At 32.7% G+C, this 20,063-nt stretch overlaps 1 protein-coding gene across 2 annotated transcripts in view; it reads left to right on the forward strand.

Moving 5' to 3' along the window:
- Positions 1-438: 438 nt before the first annotated feature.
- The window catches only part of LOC114324893 (pyrokinin-1 receptor-like), a 49,158-nt gene continuing 29,533 nt past the window's right edge, over positions 439-20,063 (forward strand). For both annotated transcript variants that reach the window (XM_028272797.2, XM_028272798.2), the window contains exon 1: positions 439-1,262. In XM_028272797.2, the coding sequence (XP_028128598.2) occupies positions 560-1,262 (703 nt within the window). In that variant the 5' untranslated portion in view covers positions 439-559. The remainder of the gene's footprint in view (positions 1,263-20,063) is intronic.

Genomic DNA, 20,063 nt, shown 5'->3' on the forward strand with positions numbered 1-20,063 from the left:
AAAAAGACTATCATGCCTAAGAAACGTGTCGTTAGCCCTGTTCCTGACAATGGACAGGGCTAAATTTTGAACAGCTAATAAGAACAGCTGAAGACAGAAAAGTTTGCAATTGTAGTAGCCAACCTTCATCGAGAAGAAGATACTTTAGAAGAAGAAAAATAATTACAAGTCACCTCAAAGATATTTTTTGTAATAAAATTGTGTACATGTTTACATTATACATTAATTTAGGGGGTTAATTTTAGGGTTTAATGACCGCTATCATCCAGCATAGCGGTTTAATGACAGCCAGGTCTGCATTTTTGTATTAGGATATTATGGAAAAAATTACAGAATGCCTCAAATGCATATCCAAATATATCTATCAGCTCCCCTACTATCTGCATTTTAAACGTTGTGACAACCGCGTAAAAAACAAGTTAGGATCCCGATATTTAGTGGCACAGAGCATAGACTTGTTGATGTTTACCATCCCGATGTGAGGTCGCGGTCCAACGTTAAATTTCTTCTCAAATTAGCGGTACTACATATATTTATATGTTCGCGGTTTCGCTGTAAAATGGACGAAGAATGCAGTGAGGAGATATTCGGACCCAGTCGTGATTCTTTATACGTAGTGATACCCCTGACAGTATTATACATAATCATATTCTTGACCGGTTCAACCGGGAACGTGAGTACCTGTATAGTGATAGCTAAAAACAAATCCATGCACACAGCTACGAACTATTATTTGTTTAGTTTAGCTGTATCTGATCAGTTACTGCTCTTAACGGGAGTGCCTCAAGAAATATACTTTTTTTGGTCGAGATATCCGTACATTTTCGGCAGTAACTTTTGTTTCGTGCGAGGACTATTCAATGAAACATCAAGTAACGCTACAGTGCTCATCATCACAGCCTTTACCGTAGAAAGGTACTTAGCAATATGTCATCCCTTTCTTTCCCACACGATGTCCAATCTCTCCCGCGCAATCAAACTGATCTTCATAATCTGGTTAGTTGCTATATCTCTAGCGATTCCTCAAGTGCTTCCCTTGAAAGTGGTGGGAAAGTGTCCAATGTGTGTTATGCAGGATCCTATCATCAACTACAACTTTGAACTGTCCACTTTGTTGTTCTTTGTGATGCCAATGACAGTCATCACAGTGCTTTATATTTTGATAGGACTGAAGCTAAAGTCTTCAAGTACAGTGGAAAGGAGGATTAGTGTCAACAATAGGGTCATTAGGAAGTCTTCTAGGAAAGTAATTAAGATGCTAGGTAAGCATATAAATTATTCAATTGGTAATAATTAAGACATAAAAAGTCTCAAGGATTTTTCTTTTCAGAATATGTTCTGACCCAGTGTTTGGCAATCTTTTTTTTGTGCAATGCTCCAACTTACCATTTCTAAAAGTTTTATGCCCCCTACGTAAAATACATAATTTTTGGTATTAAAACATTGAATTGTTCACTTAAGAAACTTAAATGATCATTTTCACAAGAGATTTATTTGTTTCTGGAAGTTGTTTATTTAATATACCGGGTGTCCACTTATATTTTCCCTCATTTTAATTGCCTATAACTTCTAAAAGGCTCAAGATAGAAATATGCGGTTTTCGCTGAAATGTTTTATTTTAGTAAAAGTTTTGTCTGAATGGATTGAGTTTTTTTTTATATCGCTTTCAATTACGAAAAAAAAATGACGGATTTTTGAAAAAAACTTAGTTGACTTTTTTTTAATGGAACAACCAGTATATTTTTTTGTAAATTAAAATAACTGCCATTCACCTATCCAGCGATATAAAGTTTTTTAAAATCGGTTGTCAAGTGACTGAGTAATTAATTTTTAAAATGAGAGGTACAACGTGTATATCACATAACTAAATAACATAACTAAGCAAATTGATATTATTGTTATGTGATATACACATTGCATCTCTCATTTTAAAAATTAATTGCTCAGTCATTTTACAACCGATTTAAAAAAAACTTTATATCACTGGATAGGTAAATAACCGTTCCTTGAATTTACAAGAAAATATACTCAATATTTTAATAAAAAAAGTCAACAACGTTTTTTTTAAATCCGTCATTTTTTATTTAAATTCAATTAATTCAAACAAAACTTTTACTAAAAATAAAACATTTCAGCGAATACCGCATATTTCTATCTTGAGTCGTTTAGAAGTTATAAGCAGTTAAAATGGGGGAAAATATAAGTGGACACCCGGTATTTAGTTGTTTAAAGATATATTACTAAATCACTCTCAAATGCTTTACCATCGATTGTTAACAGATAGTTCATTTTAGGTTTGTCGCTTAAAAAATCGCTAAGACTATCCAACAGTCCTTAAATCCTTTTAAGCAGTACCATTTAAATAGCCTTCTCATTTCAGTATGAAGCAAAAATTATCATCATCATTGGCTCTACAACTCACGGTAGGTTTTGGCCTGTTCAAGAATTAGCTTCCATTCCTTCCTATCCTTGCCTTGGTTTTCCAATTTCGCCCTCATAAACCTCGCACCTAAGTAAAAGTTTGGCACATCATCATCCTTTTCATCATCATTTTCTTGACCGGTTCAACCGGCAACGTAAGTACCTGTATACTAATAGCCAAAAACAAATCCATGCACACAGTTATGAACTATTATTTGTTTAGTTTAGCTATATCTGACCAGTTGCTGCTTTTAACGGGAGTGCCTAAAAAAAATACTATTTTTTGGTCGAGATATCCGTATATCTTTCACTCAACGAAAAAGGTACGTAATATCAATAAAAATGTTAATTCAAACAAACGCAATACTTAAATTTTGTCCAATTCTTGGTTGTATTGGAACAACAAAGCGATGTTCATCAATTCATTATTTTCGTTAGTTGAGCCAATGTATTACGTTTATTGAATGGATGAACATTCATTATTTATACCATAATATCACTTTATTGATATTACAAACTCTGTTCATTGAGTCAACGAACACTATTCATTGAAACAACAACGTCGTTAATTGACCGACGAAGACTATTCGTTGTGTCAATAACAGTGTTATTTCTCCTAACGTATTTCGTTTATTTCTACAATTATTTCCGTTTATTCTTACAATTAATTCCGTTCATTTCCACAATAAATACGGTTATTCTTACAAGCAATTCTATTCATTCTTACAATCAGTTTCGTTAATTCCTGCTATGAACGTATTTTATATTAATAATTACTAAATGCATTAGCCCAATGTATGATATTGATTAATAATAATTTTTTAAATACTCCTTATTTTTCCTAAACGTAATGGACTTTACACTGTGTGATTTATCATAATATGAGAAATTATATTATGATTTTACTTATACAGTGCGCTGGAATAAGTGTTACACTCCCCCCCCCCCCTTATTAACTTATTTATTTTTAGCGCATAAGCAAGCGTTTGAAATAGTGATTCCAAAAATGTATATCACTTTAATACTTTTTGAGAGCGCAGGTGCAAAATTTCGATCGAATCCTTTTTAAACGCAGAATAAAAGATTACATTATTACCGAGGGCTGAAAGTCCCTTAGAATAAACAAAAAGTTTCTTTTGAATGGTATATTTGCAAATAAAAATCATACTAAATTTTCTCTTTTTCACCCCTGTGACTTATCAAAATAATCATTATAGAAGTTCTCAGGGACTTCAGACCCTCGATAATACTGTAATATTTTATTCTGCTTTTAAATTTTTAAAAATACTAATTAGTTTTCTCAGGATTCGAAAAAAATTTAAAAATAATTCGACCGAAATTTCACGATAATAGACACACGAAAACTTCTTTGTGTTACGGAATACACTTGAAAATGAAATGAAATTATTATTCGGCACTTCGGCAGAGGTAACAGCATTGTTTAACAAAGAATTCTTTTTTAAACAATGGTAACACAGAGAAGCTAGGGGTATCACGATAAGGAAAAGCCGTTACATTTCAAATGGTCAAGTAAAACATTTATTGTCTCAACAACTACGTTTATTGCCACCATGAACGCATTGATTGTGGTTATTCGTTGTCACAACAATCAGTTTACATCTATATAATAATCATATATTACTCTATATTAACAACATTTGTACATTGTTTTAATGAAGTCTGTACGTTGTCACGATAAACCAAGGTAATTGCTTGTCATCTACGATATCAAGAAAGTGAGTTGCTGCCAGAATTAACATTTATTAAATATACGAAACTAAGTTATTGGCTGAATAATTTGAGTGTTATTGATTAATGTACTCTAGTTATTTTCACAATTATTATTCAATAATTGTGACAATAACCAAATACATTCGTAAATGTCTAAAAGTTCGTTGAAACAACAAATTAAATTGTGAATGTTGTTCTGAAGCTATTTTCTTGTGGCATTTTTACAATTTTAACTATTTATAATAGGAAATAAGCCACAATATTATTAAAAAATGATTTTTATTAACGTTTCGACGCCCAAATCGGGTGCCGTTGTCAAAATACAAAATACTATTAACATAAACAAAAATGAAATTATTAGAAGAATTTTTTTACTAAGCAACAACATTTTTGTTTATGTTAATAGTATTTTTTATTTTGACAACGGCACCCGATTTGGGCGTCGAAACGTTAATAAAAATCATTTTTTAATAATATTGTGGCTTATTTCCCATTACAAATAGTTAAAATTAAATTGTTGTTACAACGAAATACTATTCAATAATCACTGTTAATCAATATTACGAACTAAATTTTTTTGAGTGTTGGTAGCAATTTCTGTTTTGTGCGGGGACTATTCAACGAAACATCAAGTAACGCTACAATGCTCATCATCACAGCCTTTACCGTAGAAATGTACTTAGCAATATGTCACCCCTTTCTTTCCCACACTATGTCTAATCTTTCTCGGTCAATCAAACTGATTTTCATCATCTGGTTAGTGGCTATGTCTCTAGCGATTCCTCAAGTGCTTCCCTTGAAAGTAGTGCGAGTTCATATTGCAGTATCGAAAACACGTAGGTAGCATTTTGAGAGCTCTTATTATGAGTTCTAATTTAAGGCATATTTGTTACAGAGAATTGTTTTCATTTTTATAAACGCATTTCTTGCTATTTCTATCATGGCTCTTATTTCTGTTAGATCATTATTGTCTGAAATTGAGGTTCCTAGGTATTTATATTTATCAACCCTTTCTATCGGTACATTTCCTAAATGTACATTTGTTTGTAGATTTGATTTCTTTGCTATTATCATGTATTTGGTCTTTTTTATACTCATTATTAGTCTATATTTTTCACAAAAACTATTTGTTTTGTTTAGTAGTACCTAATTGGAGTTGTTCGGCGGAGATTATTATTAGATTGAATAGACAAATGTTTATATATAGGGAAAAAGGTCAAAAAATTACTACTAATAGTCCAAGTAATGAAGCTTAAAATACAGAATGGATCGATTTGCTTGAACATTCGAAAATAAGTAGTGGATAGTCCAAGGATTAAAATCTATATAATGCCGAAAGGCGCTTTTACCATGGGGGTGGTTGCCACCCCATCTCGGGGGTGGAATTTTTCTATTACATTTTGACTACAAAAGTTGATAAAAACGTTGATTATAAGCAAAAAACGTTCTATACATTTTTTTGATAAAACTAATAGTTTTCGATTTATTCGCTATCGAAAGGGTTTGTTTTATATCGAAAAAATCAATGTTTTTAGTCAGTTTTCTGCTAATAACTCAAAAAGTTTCCGTTTCATCAAAACAACTTTACTTAACAAAAATGTATCTTTTGAAAAAATAAATAAAACAGTTTTTTATTTATTTTTTTAAGACCAATAGTAATGGAGCTATACTTTATTATGCTCTTCTTCGTCAAATGCTAAATATTGTATTTTTAAAGTCAAAAGACGGGAAAATTATGCATTTTTCGATGATAACTTGGTCGAACTAATTTAAAGTATTCAAAAATATCTATCTCCAGAAATAAACCAAAAGTCTCTAGCTCATAAATTAAGTGACTTATAATTTTTTTTTATGTTTATTAGGCAATCTGTTATAACATATAACAATAGGCACATTTTATCTGAGAAATAATGACATGAAGAGGGATTGTGACCAGCGCCACACATCTCTATAGAGATAATATTAAATTACTGTATTACATAAATATATTAACTTAGCTACTGTAACAATGTTAATGTCTGTGCGGTAAATCTAATGGTGTCTGTCTCTTTAACCGTTTTGTTTCCTGACTATTGTCTAACAAATTAATTGCAAGCACATTCGCGTGGCTTTCAAGACGTACGATGTATTTTGCACTTAACTCCACTATCACTTCACTGACGGTTTTCGTTTCCAGATCATTGTAAATATCCCTGTTAGTAACAAACCACGGAGCATCGATTATTGAACGTAACACCTTGGACTGGAATCTCTCAATTATGGATACATTCGACTTGGATGCTGTTTCCCAGAGCTGCAGACCATATGCCCATACTGATTTGAATATTGTGTTGTAGACTAGCAGTTTATTTCTTGTCGTGAGCTTAGACTTACGCCCTAGAAGCCAATAATGCTTACTAAATTTTATGCTATAAATTAAGTGACTTATAATGAAAAGAATGTCAGTCCCTATTTTTTCTCGGCAAAAAGTGATCGGAAACAAACCCCTACTCACCACACTAAGTAAAATTAGTTATTGACCTGGTCTTCTTTATTTATGTATTATTAATAGGTTGTAGAAGTTCTATCGGCTTAGAATGATTAGTTTAAAAAAAATGGAGTTAAAAGCAAATAACGAGTTTTTGTAGTTTGGTAAAAAATGCCTTTTTCTCCAGAATAGAAAGATTAGCATCAGAGATACGAAAAAATATTTAAATATGAAATTGTAACTTATTAATTTCCCAAGAATTTGGTTTAAAAAAAATTTTTCTAAGGCAAAAATTGAGTGAGCCTATTGACAATTTAAACTTGTAATAACATGCAAAAACCACCTTTACTAACCCTTTCAATGTCACCTCTTTTTGTGACTCGGATTTTAAAAGTATTTAATATTAATAGTCTTATAGATCTTGTAAAAACCTACAAATTTCTTTTTTACCAAACGTTCTAAGATAAAAAATAAAAAAGTTAAGGTTAAAAAATCAATATACTTTTTTGAAAAAAAAAATAGAAATCCAATTGGAAGCATAATAATGTAAGTTGGCGATGTTTTTAGTCATTGGCCTTAATCATACATAAATAAAGAAGAATGAGTATTAGATTCTAGAAGTTTGAATGGCATAGAATGATTAGTTTTTAAAAAACTGGAGTTTAAAGCGAATAACAAATTTTTGTAATTTGGTAAAAAATGTCATTCTCTTCAGAATAGAAAGATTATTATCAGAGATATGAAAAAATGTTTAAATATGAAATTGTAGGTTATTTAATTTCCAAGAACTTGGTTTGAAAAAATTTTTTCTATGGCAAAAATTGAGTAAATCGTAAATAAGTATACCATCGAAAATCATTGATTTTTTCGATATAAAACTAACACTTTTGATAGCGCATAAATCGAAAACTATTAATTTTATCAAAAAAATGCATAGAACGTTTTTTGCTTAGAATGAATGTTTTTACCAACGTTTGGGGTCAAAATATAACAAAAAATTTCCACCCCCGAGATGGGGTGGCAACCACCCCCATAGTAAAAGCCGCTTTCGGCGTCATATAGATTTTAATCTTTGAACTATCCACTACATATTCTCAAATTTTTAAGCAAATCGATCCATTCTGTAATAATTGCGAGGTGAAAAGCTTCAGTTCCTGGACTATAAGCAAATAAGCAAATAATCCCGATCAAATCAGAAATGTTCGATAACACCATCTTCTACTCGTGTCTTCAATTAAGACATAAAAAGTGTCAAGAATTTTTGTATTCAGAATTTATCTAAACCTATTTTGGGAACAACTTTTGCTTTTAGGTACCTCAAAGGCCATTACCATTTGTCATTTTACCATAAATTTACATTTATAATCTATTCTAAAGGCAACCAAATTCGACTACATTTCATAAAAGAAGAAACAATGCAATTTGGTCGTATAGGTACTTATAAACTCTAAATATTTTCTCTTGGTGTTTTTAAATTCATATGAACCGACAACTATTCTATAATTGTAAGCATTTAGATACATTAGCATTCATTAACAAAGGTTGCTCTATATATATTTCTTGAATGCAAAATTTACACCCAACTTCACTATCACCGATCACATTTTTCATGTAAATTTTTGTAATTATGGAACAAAAATAGAACTTCTGAACCTTGGTGTAAATTATAACTATACTAAATTTACAATCAAGATGCAGTAGAAATGAACAAACCAAGACACGTTAAATCCTACTAGGAGCACTATCGAATCATAATATTTACAATGTATATACATTGTAAATCCCAAATCATGATTTCCAAAGTTTATACATTGTAAATTATGATTCGGGTGTGCTCCTAGTAGCATTCTACCTTGTCTTGTTTTGTCTATTTCTATTGCATCTTTATTGTAAATTTAGTATAGTTATAATTTATAACAAGTTATAGTTATAGTTTATAACAACCTTCGCACAAGAAGAAGAAGAATTATTTTATGAATTTCTGGATCTTCTGTGTCATCAATGCTTATTGCAACTCCCAGATATGTGAAGCTTTCTACAGTTTTAATATGTCCTCTAATTCAACTATGTATCTGCTTCATCTAGCTCTTGCATGTGTTAGCCTTTTGATCTTATGAACATTTATTGCTTTTCTGGTCTATTTTGCCCCTATTTGTTATTTTAAATATATTTCTGCTTTCTCTTTCGTTTTGCGAGACATAATGCTGATGTCATCGGCATAGGCGGCAATCTATAATGATTTATTTGTTAGGAGATTGGCTCTTCCTACATTAAACATTTTTATCACATATTCAAGGGACAGGTTGAATAGTGTGGTTGCCAGCCAATCTACTTGTTTTAATCCTTTGACTATTGAAAAGTTTTCAGTGAGCTCATTTGTGTTCTGACAGTTGCTGTTGACTAATCGGAAGTATTTTTGGGGGGTTCTAAAAATATGCAATATGTGATATAACTTTTGTCTGTTAATTGAACAAATTGTCAGGAAAAATTAGAGGAAGAGAAGATAAAATATGAGAGGAGGAATGATGAAATAAGTGAAAGTCAGGAAAAATTAGAGGTCAGAAACAACTAGAGGATCAGTAAAAATTAGTCGGAGTCAGGAAATATTAGAGAGAGAATATAAAAGAATAGAGGCAGTCAGCAGAAATTAGAGCAAGGCACTATAAAATTGGAGGAAGACACGATAACATTGGATGGAGTCAGAAAAATTGAGTTGAATGACTGTAGATGACAATTAATTGGATCCCCCGTCCCCCGTCACATAGCTAGGGACAAAAGCATTTTTCCTAATTTTAATAGATTTCCTTTTTGCAACTTTTAAGACAAAAGTAATGCATCAAGTAGGTTGTGCCGATAGTAGGTTATGGACAAAATCGCATGACAACACAATCTGTCAAATATTGTTGTTTGTAAGCAGACTTAAGATTTGTGAAATAATGTTGCAAGTAGAAAAAAGAAAAGTGATGGAATATTTGTATAGAAAGGGTGTCTGAAACGTTGAAAAATTAGTGCAATTGACTGAACTCGGAAAAATTGCAGTGTATGAGACAATAAAGAGGATAAAAAATGGCATAGGTATGAGACATAGACCAGTTTCGGGTAGACCGCGTAAGATTCGCGGAAACAATTTAAATGCTTTAGTGGCTTTAGGACGACAAAATCCGCGCCTAGGGTTTCGAAAATTAGCGAACAGATTTGGAAATCAACGAAGAATAAAAGTGTGCCCAGAAACTGTCCGCATGTCACTGAAAAAGCAAGGCTACATATCAAGGAATCCAAAAAAAAATCCCTACAATGACATCTCTGCAAAGGCAACGAAGAATGGATTTTTGTCAACGTTTTCGAGAAGATAATTTTAATAATGTCTTTATATCTGATGAAAGTTGTTTCCAGCTTGGTGCAAATCATCTAAAAGTCCTATCAAGAGAAAATATTACCGTTCAAATTTCCAAATTTCCCACTAAAATAATGGTTTGGGGAGCAATGTATCACCTCTCTATATAGTTAATGGTACTGTTGATAGTGCGAAATATTGTGACATCCTAAATGGCTCTCTTCTTGAAACGGATCATGTTTTATATCCAGAGGTGTGGCGTATTCAGTAACATAATTCAAGATGCCATACTTCTGCTTATACTCAAGCTTGGATGCAAGAACACGAATTGGCAACAATTCCGTGGCCAGCAGCATCTCCAGATCTTATCCCCATTGAAATCATATGGGGACTGATGAAGATTGAAATCGAACGAGCAGCGCCACGAGATAAAGAAGGTTTGATTCGGTCAGTTTTACAGGCCTGGAACACCATTACCGAAAATTATGGCCTTGATCTAGTTTCGGGTGTACCTGGACGTTTAGATTTAAATGGAGGTTGTATAAGTAAATGAGATGAATTATTTGTTAAAATTTTATATTTCAAGTGATAAAAATAAACACCGTAAAATTATAATTCTGCTTTCTTTTTTCCGGATACTTTCTAGACGGACTATATATTTGAAACGGTTTTGAAACCTGAAAATAATAGCTCACCTGTATTGGAATCAATCAGCAGTGCTCTGAATAGATGGAGAATATAAAGCTCAGGTCAAAATATTAAGGAGAGTGAGACAATAGTGCATAATTTCACCGCTGATATTTAATCTGTACTCGGAGCACATTTTTGAAGAGGCTCTAAAAGATATTGATGAAGGCATTTCAATAAATGGAGTCAAGCTCAGTAACCTGCGATATGCAGATAATATGTAATAGTGTTTCCTAATACCATAGAAGGACTGCAAAACTTAATGAACAAAATAACGGAAACAAGTAGAACATATGGACTGGACATACACACTAGAAAAACCAAGCTAATGACCATCAGCAAGGAAACCATAACTGGAGCAAATCTGTATGTGAACCAAATGAGAATTGAACGTGTCTCGCAATACAACTACTTGGGAATTATAATTAATGAGTCGTGGGACAATAACTAAGATATTAGATATCGCATCGGAAAGGCAAAAAGTACCCTAGAAACTCCCTAGAAACAAAAATAAGGCTCCTTAAATGTTAAGTGTACTCAGTGCTTCTATACGGAGTAGAAACGTGGGCATTGAAGGCGGAAACTCTACCGAAACTTCAGGTTTTTTATCTATGGTTGTACAGAAGGATCCTGAAGATACCATGGAGAGACAAAGTCACCAATGAAGAAGTACTACAAAGGATGACAACAACTACAGATTTGGTCAACATCGTGAAGGGTCATAAGCTGCAGTACTTGAGATATATAATGAGAAATCAATACAGATACGAGCTACTCCAATGCATTTTGCAAGGTAAAATTAAAGGAAAAAGGGCCCTAGTACGAAGAAGAATATCCTGGCTAGCTAACCTGAGAGCATGGTATAGAAAGACCTCAATACAATTATTCCATGTAGCAACCAACAAAATCATCGTAGCGAGAATAATCACCAACGTTCGGAACGGACAGGCACCCTAAGAAGAAGAAGAAGAAACGGTTTTCGTACCTCCAATGTTTAAATAGTAAACTGGCTTTGATCTGTTATAAAAACTGTATTGTAAAATTTCACTAAACCAGTTTTGTGAATAATTAATTTCTATTAAGTTTAAAGTGTAACTTACTAATTACGTGGCAATTAAGAATTAATCAGTAGATAATGGTTGCTTCTAAATAAGAGACCTGTTTGTAAATAATTACACCAAATGATTAATTACCATACAATTATTTAAAATGTAATACCTAAACTGTTAACGGTGAATTACTTAAGACAAAGGTGCAATTCACACGATCTTTTTCTCACATGCTCTTTCTAATGCCTTCTTTTTTTTGTTGTAATTTTTACAAAATATAAAATATGGTATACATATACGCTGTTTTTAAACTAGAAGGAGTAATTCAAATTTACCGCGCCGTAATGCTTGTTTGTAATTGGTCCAACATCAGGCAAGTTTACTCCACTGTTGTGGAATTTTGACACTATTGACATTTATGAAAATTTTACACCATTGGCATTTAATAGGTTAATTATGTTATATCGGGGATTTTTTGTGTTTTCTCCGTTATTCGAGCTATTTCTATTCTGATCTTTATCTCCTCATCTTGAGCTAACTGTGAGTTTATACTTAATTGCTTCGAGGTATTTATACTTCTTGTCGATCCTCTCTAACGGTTTACCCTCAAATGTCAGATGTATGTTGTCAACAGGGATTTTTGAGATCACCATGTATTTGGTTTTATCTACATTCATTGTTAGTCACATCTTTTGGCTTTCTCTGTTAATGATTTCTAGGAGAATTTGTAAATTGTCTAAATTTTCTGCCATAATAATTGCGATATTCCGTCTGCAAATCTTATGTTATTAATGATGCTCTCTCTAATCCATACGTCTTCAGTTATTTCCCATAGTGCCTCCTGAAATATTAGTTGGAAGTACACATTAAATAATTGTGGCGAAAGCACGCATCCCTGTCTGACTCCTATTTTAATTTCACTTGTTTTGTCTTACTATCTTCTACCCGCACGACCGCTGTTTGATTGTGGTATAGATTTTTGATTATATTAATATTCTTGGGATCAAGGTGTATCAGTTTCAATGCATGTATGAGTTTACCGTGTTGAAGTATGTCAAACACTTTTAGGAAATCTATATAACATATAAATACATTTTTATTATATTCCTTGCATTTTTGTAATAGTACCGTTATTTCGCACAGAGAATAATAAAGGGAAATAAAGAAATGGTTATGTTATGGATGCTAAACATGTGTGACGACAGAAAACAGATCAGAATTCTTAGATGAACCGATCATGTAGTGAGAGATGAGGCCTAAAGATTACCGAAATACAGGGCTCAGGACCAAAAGGAAGGTCACGGAAAAGGTGGAGGATAAAGTGGCAGTAGATGCACAAAATATGCTAGACGTGAGAACCTGGAAAAGATCAACACAGGACCAGCAGTGTTAGAGGCATAGTATGGAGAAGGCTAAGGCTCTATTTGGGCTTTATTAGCGTTTTAGAGAGAATTGAACATCCAAGACATATCTGGTTTATGAATTATCATAGTCCAACGCTTTTGTTAAAATATTATTTTTAAGAAGAATCTAAAAAGCTCATCATAACAGTTATTTGATCGTTTAAAAAAAATGTAAAATTGTACAATGTTAATTTAAACATTAAACCATTTAACAACAATTACTGGTAATTTATCATATCAGTCGATAATAGGAAGTTTCCGTTGTTATCTTCATTGTATCAAATCATAATTAATAACAATTAATGGTTAATAAGCATATTTCTAATAATATACATTCATTTCACCAGCAATTTCACGTGGAAATGCATATTTTTGCAATACATGCAGTAATTTCATGACACTGACTGAATGTGTTTTTGTCAAATATAATAATTGTGAAAAATCTGTGAAAACAGATACTGCAACAAATTTCAAGAAATTTATTTCTAAATTTGGTTTTTAAAATTTTAATTTGGCTAAAGAAAAGAGAAAAGTCCAGATACAAAATTCATTATTAAAATAATAACAAATAACTATTTAAATCTAAAACTTTTCTTATTGGAAACCCTTTCTGGTAAAATTCTTAATCTCTGACTTTTACAATTTATAAGACAAGAGACGACGAATAAAGAAAGCGAACAGGACTCTACAATATGCAGTCACATTCCGCTTTCATCCGTCTAGGAAAAGGTCAGAAAGAAACTTCCTAATATGTACCTACTCAAAGTCTGCGTAAAGGTAAAAGTAAAAAGGAAAGACAGTTTATGCTTCCCTTCGATTTATAGTCCAGGGTAATAAGGTTTTTTCCTGTTGTTCTGAAGCTATTTCCTTGTGGCATTTTTATGATTAATTATTTATATGGGAAATAAGCCACAATTAAAATGAAAAAAATAATTTTATTAACGTTTCGACGCCCAAATCGGGTGCCGTTGTCAAAATACAAAATACAGTAATATTTTGTATTTTGACAACGGCACCCGATTTGGGCGTCGAAACGTTAATAAAATTATTTTTTTCATTTTAATTGTGGCTTATTTCCCATATAAATAATTAATCAAGGTTTTTTCCATGACACTTGAATAGCCATAATACCTATAAGAGCAAATTTTAATTATTTCCTGGGTACGATCTGGCGGCCATTTTTATTTATAAACAATTAAGTGTCCAAAAATGGCATTTTTCACTTTTTTTTCAAATCAATGGAAAACAGGGAAACTTATGGTTTTTTTAGTACAAATATCTTCGAGATTATGGAAAAAGCTTTAAAATGACGTATATCAAAGTTTGATATACTCATTTATTCTTAATATAATTGCGAAAAAAGGTCAGAATTGCAAAAAAAATATTTACGCAATAACTGCTGTAAAAATTAGTGTACAGCTTTGAAATTTTTGTCAAATAAGGGTTCTTTGGTGCTTACTATGTGATAAAAATTTAAAAGCGATTCATTCAATTATTTAAATTTTGTTCAAATTGTTTATCCCAGAGAGCATTTTTTGCAATAATATAAGTCAGAAGAAAATGACGTTAGAACCTTTCCACAGGTGTCAAATGAAAGAGCATGAGCTATTTTTTCAACTTGGTTTAAAAAAGTAAATAAAAAATGCATTTATTAGTAATAAATAATTATGCAAAAGTATCGTAAATCTTTCCTTATAAACTTATTATTTTGTTATATAAGAAATTATACATATTTATTACAATTTTTTATCAATTATGATATAGATAACATTACTTGGTAGTTGTGCACTTAAAACAGGGTAAATTAAACAATTGAATGGATCGCTTTGTATCACATATTAAGCACCAAAGAACCCTTATTTGACAAAAATTTCAAAGCTGTACACTAATTTTTACAACAGTTATTGAGAATAGCTATTTGTATAACAAGGGAAGAAAGTGCTACTTTTCCTCCCGAGAATGAAGTTTGCTGCCCGACGCTTAGCGGAGGGCAGTAATCATTCAAGGGAGGAAAAGGCACTTTACTCCCATGTTATACATATGGTTTTTCTACCTTCCTCAAATTAATAACAAGTCATTTTTCCTTAATTTATTTATGTAACTAACCAACAAAATTTATTAAAACTAAAACTAACGAGTAGGTATAAATATATCTGTCAACTGTCAAATATAAGTCAAATTAATAATGCAAACATTGTTAAATCAAAATAACAATTTACTGTTTTTTACCATTCTGCAAAATACAGGATGCTTTATAAACAAACGTTAAAATGTATAGATACTTACGTAATAGAAAATAGATATTGTACAGGGCGTCAATAAGTTATATTTCATGAATGAAATACCATGAGGTCACTTTTACTTTTCCTCCCTAGGGAGGAAAAGTACAACTTTGCTCCCTACAATCAGATCAGGAAAAGTATACTTTCGGTAGAGGTAGGTGGAAATAGCTATTTGTATAACAAGGGAGGAAAGTGCTACTTTTCCTCCCGAGAATGAAGTTTACTGCCCGACGCGTAGCGGAGGGCAGTAATCATTCAAGGGAGGAAAAGGCACTTTACTTCCATGTTATACATATGGTTTTTCCACCTTCCTCAAATAACAAGTCATGTTTTCATTTTTACTTAATTTATTTATGTAACTAACCAAAAACATTTATTAGAACTAAAACTAACAAGTACGTACAATATAACTGTCAACTGTCAAATATAAGTCAAATTAATAATGTAAACATTGTTAAATCAAAATAACAATTTACTGTTTTTTACCATTCTGCAAAATACAGAGTGTTTTATAAATAAACGTTAAAATGTATAGAAACTTACGTAATAGAAAATAGATATTGTACAGGGCGTCAATAAGTTACATTTCATGAATGAAATACCATGACGTCACTTTTACTTTTCCTCCCTAGGGAGGAAAAATATTTTCCTCCCTAGGGAGGAAAAGTACAACTTTGCTCCCTACAATCAGGTCCGGAAAAGTATACTTTCGGTAGAGGTAGGTGGAAAAATATTTTTTTTGCAATTCCGACTTTTTTCTCAAATATGTTAACAATAAATGAGTATATCAAACTTTGTAATACGTCATTTTAAAGCTTTTTCCATAGTCTCGAAGATATTTGTACTAAAAAAATCATAAGTTTCACTGTTTTTCGTTGATTAAAAAAGGGGGAAATGCCATTTTTTGACAGTTAATTGTTTATAAATAAAAATGGCCGCCAGATTCTACGTAGGAAATAGTTATAATTTGTTCTTATAGGTATTACCTGTCGAAAAAACGCTTCATTACCCTGGCTGCTGAAGTGTTACGAACAGGGTATATTTTTGTCTTATTACCCTGGTCTATTAGAGGCGATACACAATATCCAGACAGCTGTTTCTGTCTTACGACGTCCTCAGTGGAGCTGCGTGCACACCTTTTAATCAAAACGAAACCAAACTGTATATTTACTGAAATTTCAAATGGTGATGTAATTTAAAAAATAGTTTAATATCCAATTTTAGGACTCTGTAGCGACATCTCTTAAAGAAAAGAGAAAAGTTCCAGATTTTTCTGGGATCAGTCCCAGATGGGTTGCCGAATTTTAAACTGCCCTACAAGCCTTGAAGGCCATCCACGTAAAGCACGTTCAAGGATGGTTCAGGATATCGTATTGGAAATTCATCGAGTGACTGAAAGAGATTTAGTTGAAGCCCTAGGAATCTCATTGGATAGTCTTCTTCTTCTTCTTAACTCAGGCGCGACACGTTAGTCTCTGGCACATGCCCATAAGACCTTTGCACCAAACCCTGTTCTTCTCTTTAAACTCTAATAAGTCCTGTGGCCTCAACGAAGGCCAACAGTTTTCTTATTGGTAGTTTTAGGATCTCTTCTAATTCAAACCTCGTTTGACTAGTGAAGTCCTGCCTTACATCACCTAGCACACTGCAATGGCATAGTATGTGTATGACAGTCTCTTCTTCCATTTCACACTTTCTGCACCATGGTTCATTCACCTTACCTAGTTTGTACCTATAGGTGATTTCTTAAGCGACAATGTCCAGTTACCATTTCAGTGACCATTTTGATCTCTCGTTTCCTGAGGTTCATCAAATTGTTCGAGAGTTTTTTTATCAATATTCATTATTTTTTTAGTCTGGATTTGCTCTTGAGTGGTTCTCCATTTATTTTGATTAATCTTTATCAGCCATTTCTGAACCTCGTTTTTCGTACCATCTTTAGTGATGCCACAGAAAGGTTCTGGGCCTTCAAAAGTTTCTCTCGTGCCTTGTTTCGCTAACATATCTGCTCGTTCCTTCCCGTGCACCCCTTAATGACCCGGCACCTATATTAAAGACACTTTATTGTCTTTTGTCAGGTTATTGAGGAGATCTTTGCAGTTTCTCACCAGTTATGATTTGGTGAGAGGGTTCTTTACAGCTAGAATAGCCGATTGGCTATCTGTGTAAATGTTGATTCTCTTAGCTTTAGGGTCTTCATCAATAATTCCATCAATGCAGGCCACCAAAGCGAAAACTTCAGCCTGAAACACCGTATGTTGACCTAGGCTGTAAAATTTATTGTAGTTAGACGTTTGCCCAAACACTCCTGATGCAGTATCATGGGCAGTCATTGGACAGTGTCTTATCAATCAATATTTTGACAAAGTATTGCCTTTCAGAAAGCTGTGTTCACAATGGAGGCCACATTCGCTAATAATAGTGCAAAAACACACTCGGATGCGACTTAATCAGTAACATGTAGAGCGTTTCCAAAAGGGTGGATTCATCACTACGGATGAGATTTGGGTCTCTCACCATGGTCTTGAATCAAAACAAGAGGATAAAGTGTGTGTGAACCTGGTTCTTCGGGTCCGAAACGAGTTCGTATCCTGAAATCGGTAAAGCAGGTGTTAATCAATTTTGTAGGATCCGAAAGAAAGAAATAATTATTTCTGAATAATATTGTAATCTTTTAGACCGATTGAAGGAAAACATTCGTGAAAAAAGACCTAGGTTTAAAAAAAATCCTTAAGTTCGAATTGTTGGAGCATCCACCTTATCCTCATGAACAAAATCATGCATTACAGTCAACAATATGGACTCAATATAAACGTAAAGAAGACAAAGCTTATGATCGTCAGCAAGAAAAAGATAACAGAAGGCCAACTCTATATCAACCAAACCCCTGTAGAAAGTGTGAGGCACTACAACTACCTCGGCACCATAATAAATGAAAAATGGACCAACAACCAAGAGATAAGAGCGCGCATCGGAAAAGCTAGATCAATCTTCAACTGTATGGGGGCATTTTTCAAGAGCCACAACCCTTCTCTCGGTATAAAAGTAAGAATGCTGAGATGCTACGTCTGCTCTGTCCCTTTTTATGGTGTTGAATCATGGACCTTGAACCAAGATATGTGCCGAAAACTGGAAGCATTTGAGATGTGGCTATATCGGAAAATTCTTAAAATCCCATGGACTGATCGGGTCACAAATAAGGAGGTCCTTAGAAGAATGGGGAAGAATCGAGAAGTACTAAGCACCATAAAATCTCGAAAGTTGGAATACCTTGGACACATTATGCGAAATGAATCCAGATATGCCCTCCTACAAGCCATCCTGCAAGGAAAAATATTTTGAAAGCGAGGTCCAGGAAGAAAGAAGAACATCCTGGTTAAAGAACCTCAGAACCTGGTTCAATACAACATATATGCAGCTTTTCGCCGTTGCTGCAGATAAAGTGAAGATTGCCATGATTATTGCCAACATTCGTCACGGATATGCACATCAAGAAGAAGAATCCACCTTATTCGCCATATTTGGCCCCTAGTGATTTACATTTGTTTCAATACCTAAAAATAGAACAAAACTTCGTTTAGGATTAATTTTTTTTTATACTGTAAAATAACTATATGTACCGATTGTCATTATGTTAATAAGATGCCTAAATTCCTAATTAAGTTGTCTATTTAGTTGTCTCTTTTGAAGTGGTGTACCTTGAGGTGCCACAACTTGACAATGTTGTTTATTACGTTTAATGTTTATTATTGTGTTTACTGCTAATATTTTAACCCAATTATACTCATAATCATTAAGTGGTTATAAAGGTAGTTATAAACCAGACACGGCATAAAAAACTGAAAAATAAAATATAAACAATACAATTTTTGTTATATTAGTGAACTAAATTAAAAAACAAAGGGTGTTACAAAATTAATTAATTCTACAGGGTGTAACAGAAAGGCAGGTCATAAATTAAATCAGGTATTCTGGGACTAAAAATAGTTCGATTGAACCTACCTTATCTCTTGAGGTTGCCATAATAGTAATTGAGGGGATTAGATGTTAAGGGGCACAAGTGACAAAATATTGTAAACTGAGTTAAGTGCACAAAATAATACTAGATAGTACTAAAAATGTAGTGACAAAGAGATACAGGAGAATTAAACTACTGATGGTGACATATTGCAGGTTCTGGTTTGAATACTTATCTACGAAATATTTAAAAAGAGTATGCGGCAAACAGGTATAACTACACTTGTATCCCTTTGCCTGTATGGTATTGGATATTAAAAAGTGACAAAGTATTAAGTGACAAAGATAAACAAGTGCAAATTTTGAAGCAAAGGGGTACAAGTGCGAACGTTTTTTCAAAATTTCAAATATTTTGAACTAAAATAAATACTAACTTTACAAATTAATTCAAAATTAGTCCATAAGTGATTAATTGGCTGTAGAATTTACTATGTAAATTTAACTTTGACTTCGTTTTTCTCAACTACACCATTTTATCACTTGCACCCCTTAGCATCTAATCCCCTCAATTTAATTGAAACGTACCGGGGGTTTAAGGGACCAAAACCTCATTACATTTTTATGGGGTGCACAAATTTCACTGTTATTTTTTTAAATGTTCCTGGCATAATAATGCCACATGTCCATATTAATAAAAAATCTCCAATAGTTTTCGATAATTAGAAAAAATCC

Source organism: Diabrotica virgifera, chromosome 9 (genome assembly GCF_917563875.1).
Source record: "Diabrotica virgifera virgifera chromosome 9, PGI_DIABVI_V3a".
NCBI classification, from domain to species: Eukaryota; Metazoa; Arthropoda; class Insecta; order Coleoptera; family Chrysomelidae; genus Diabrotica; species Diabrotica virgifera.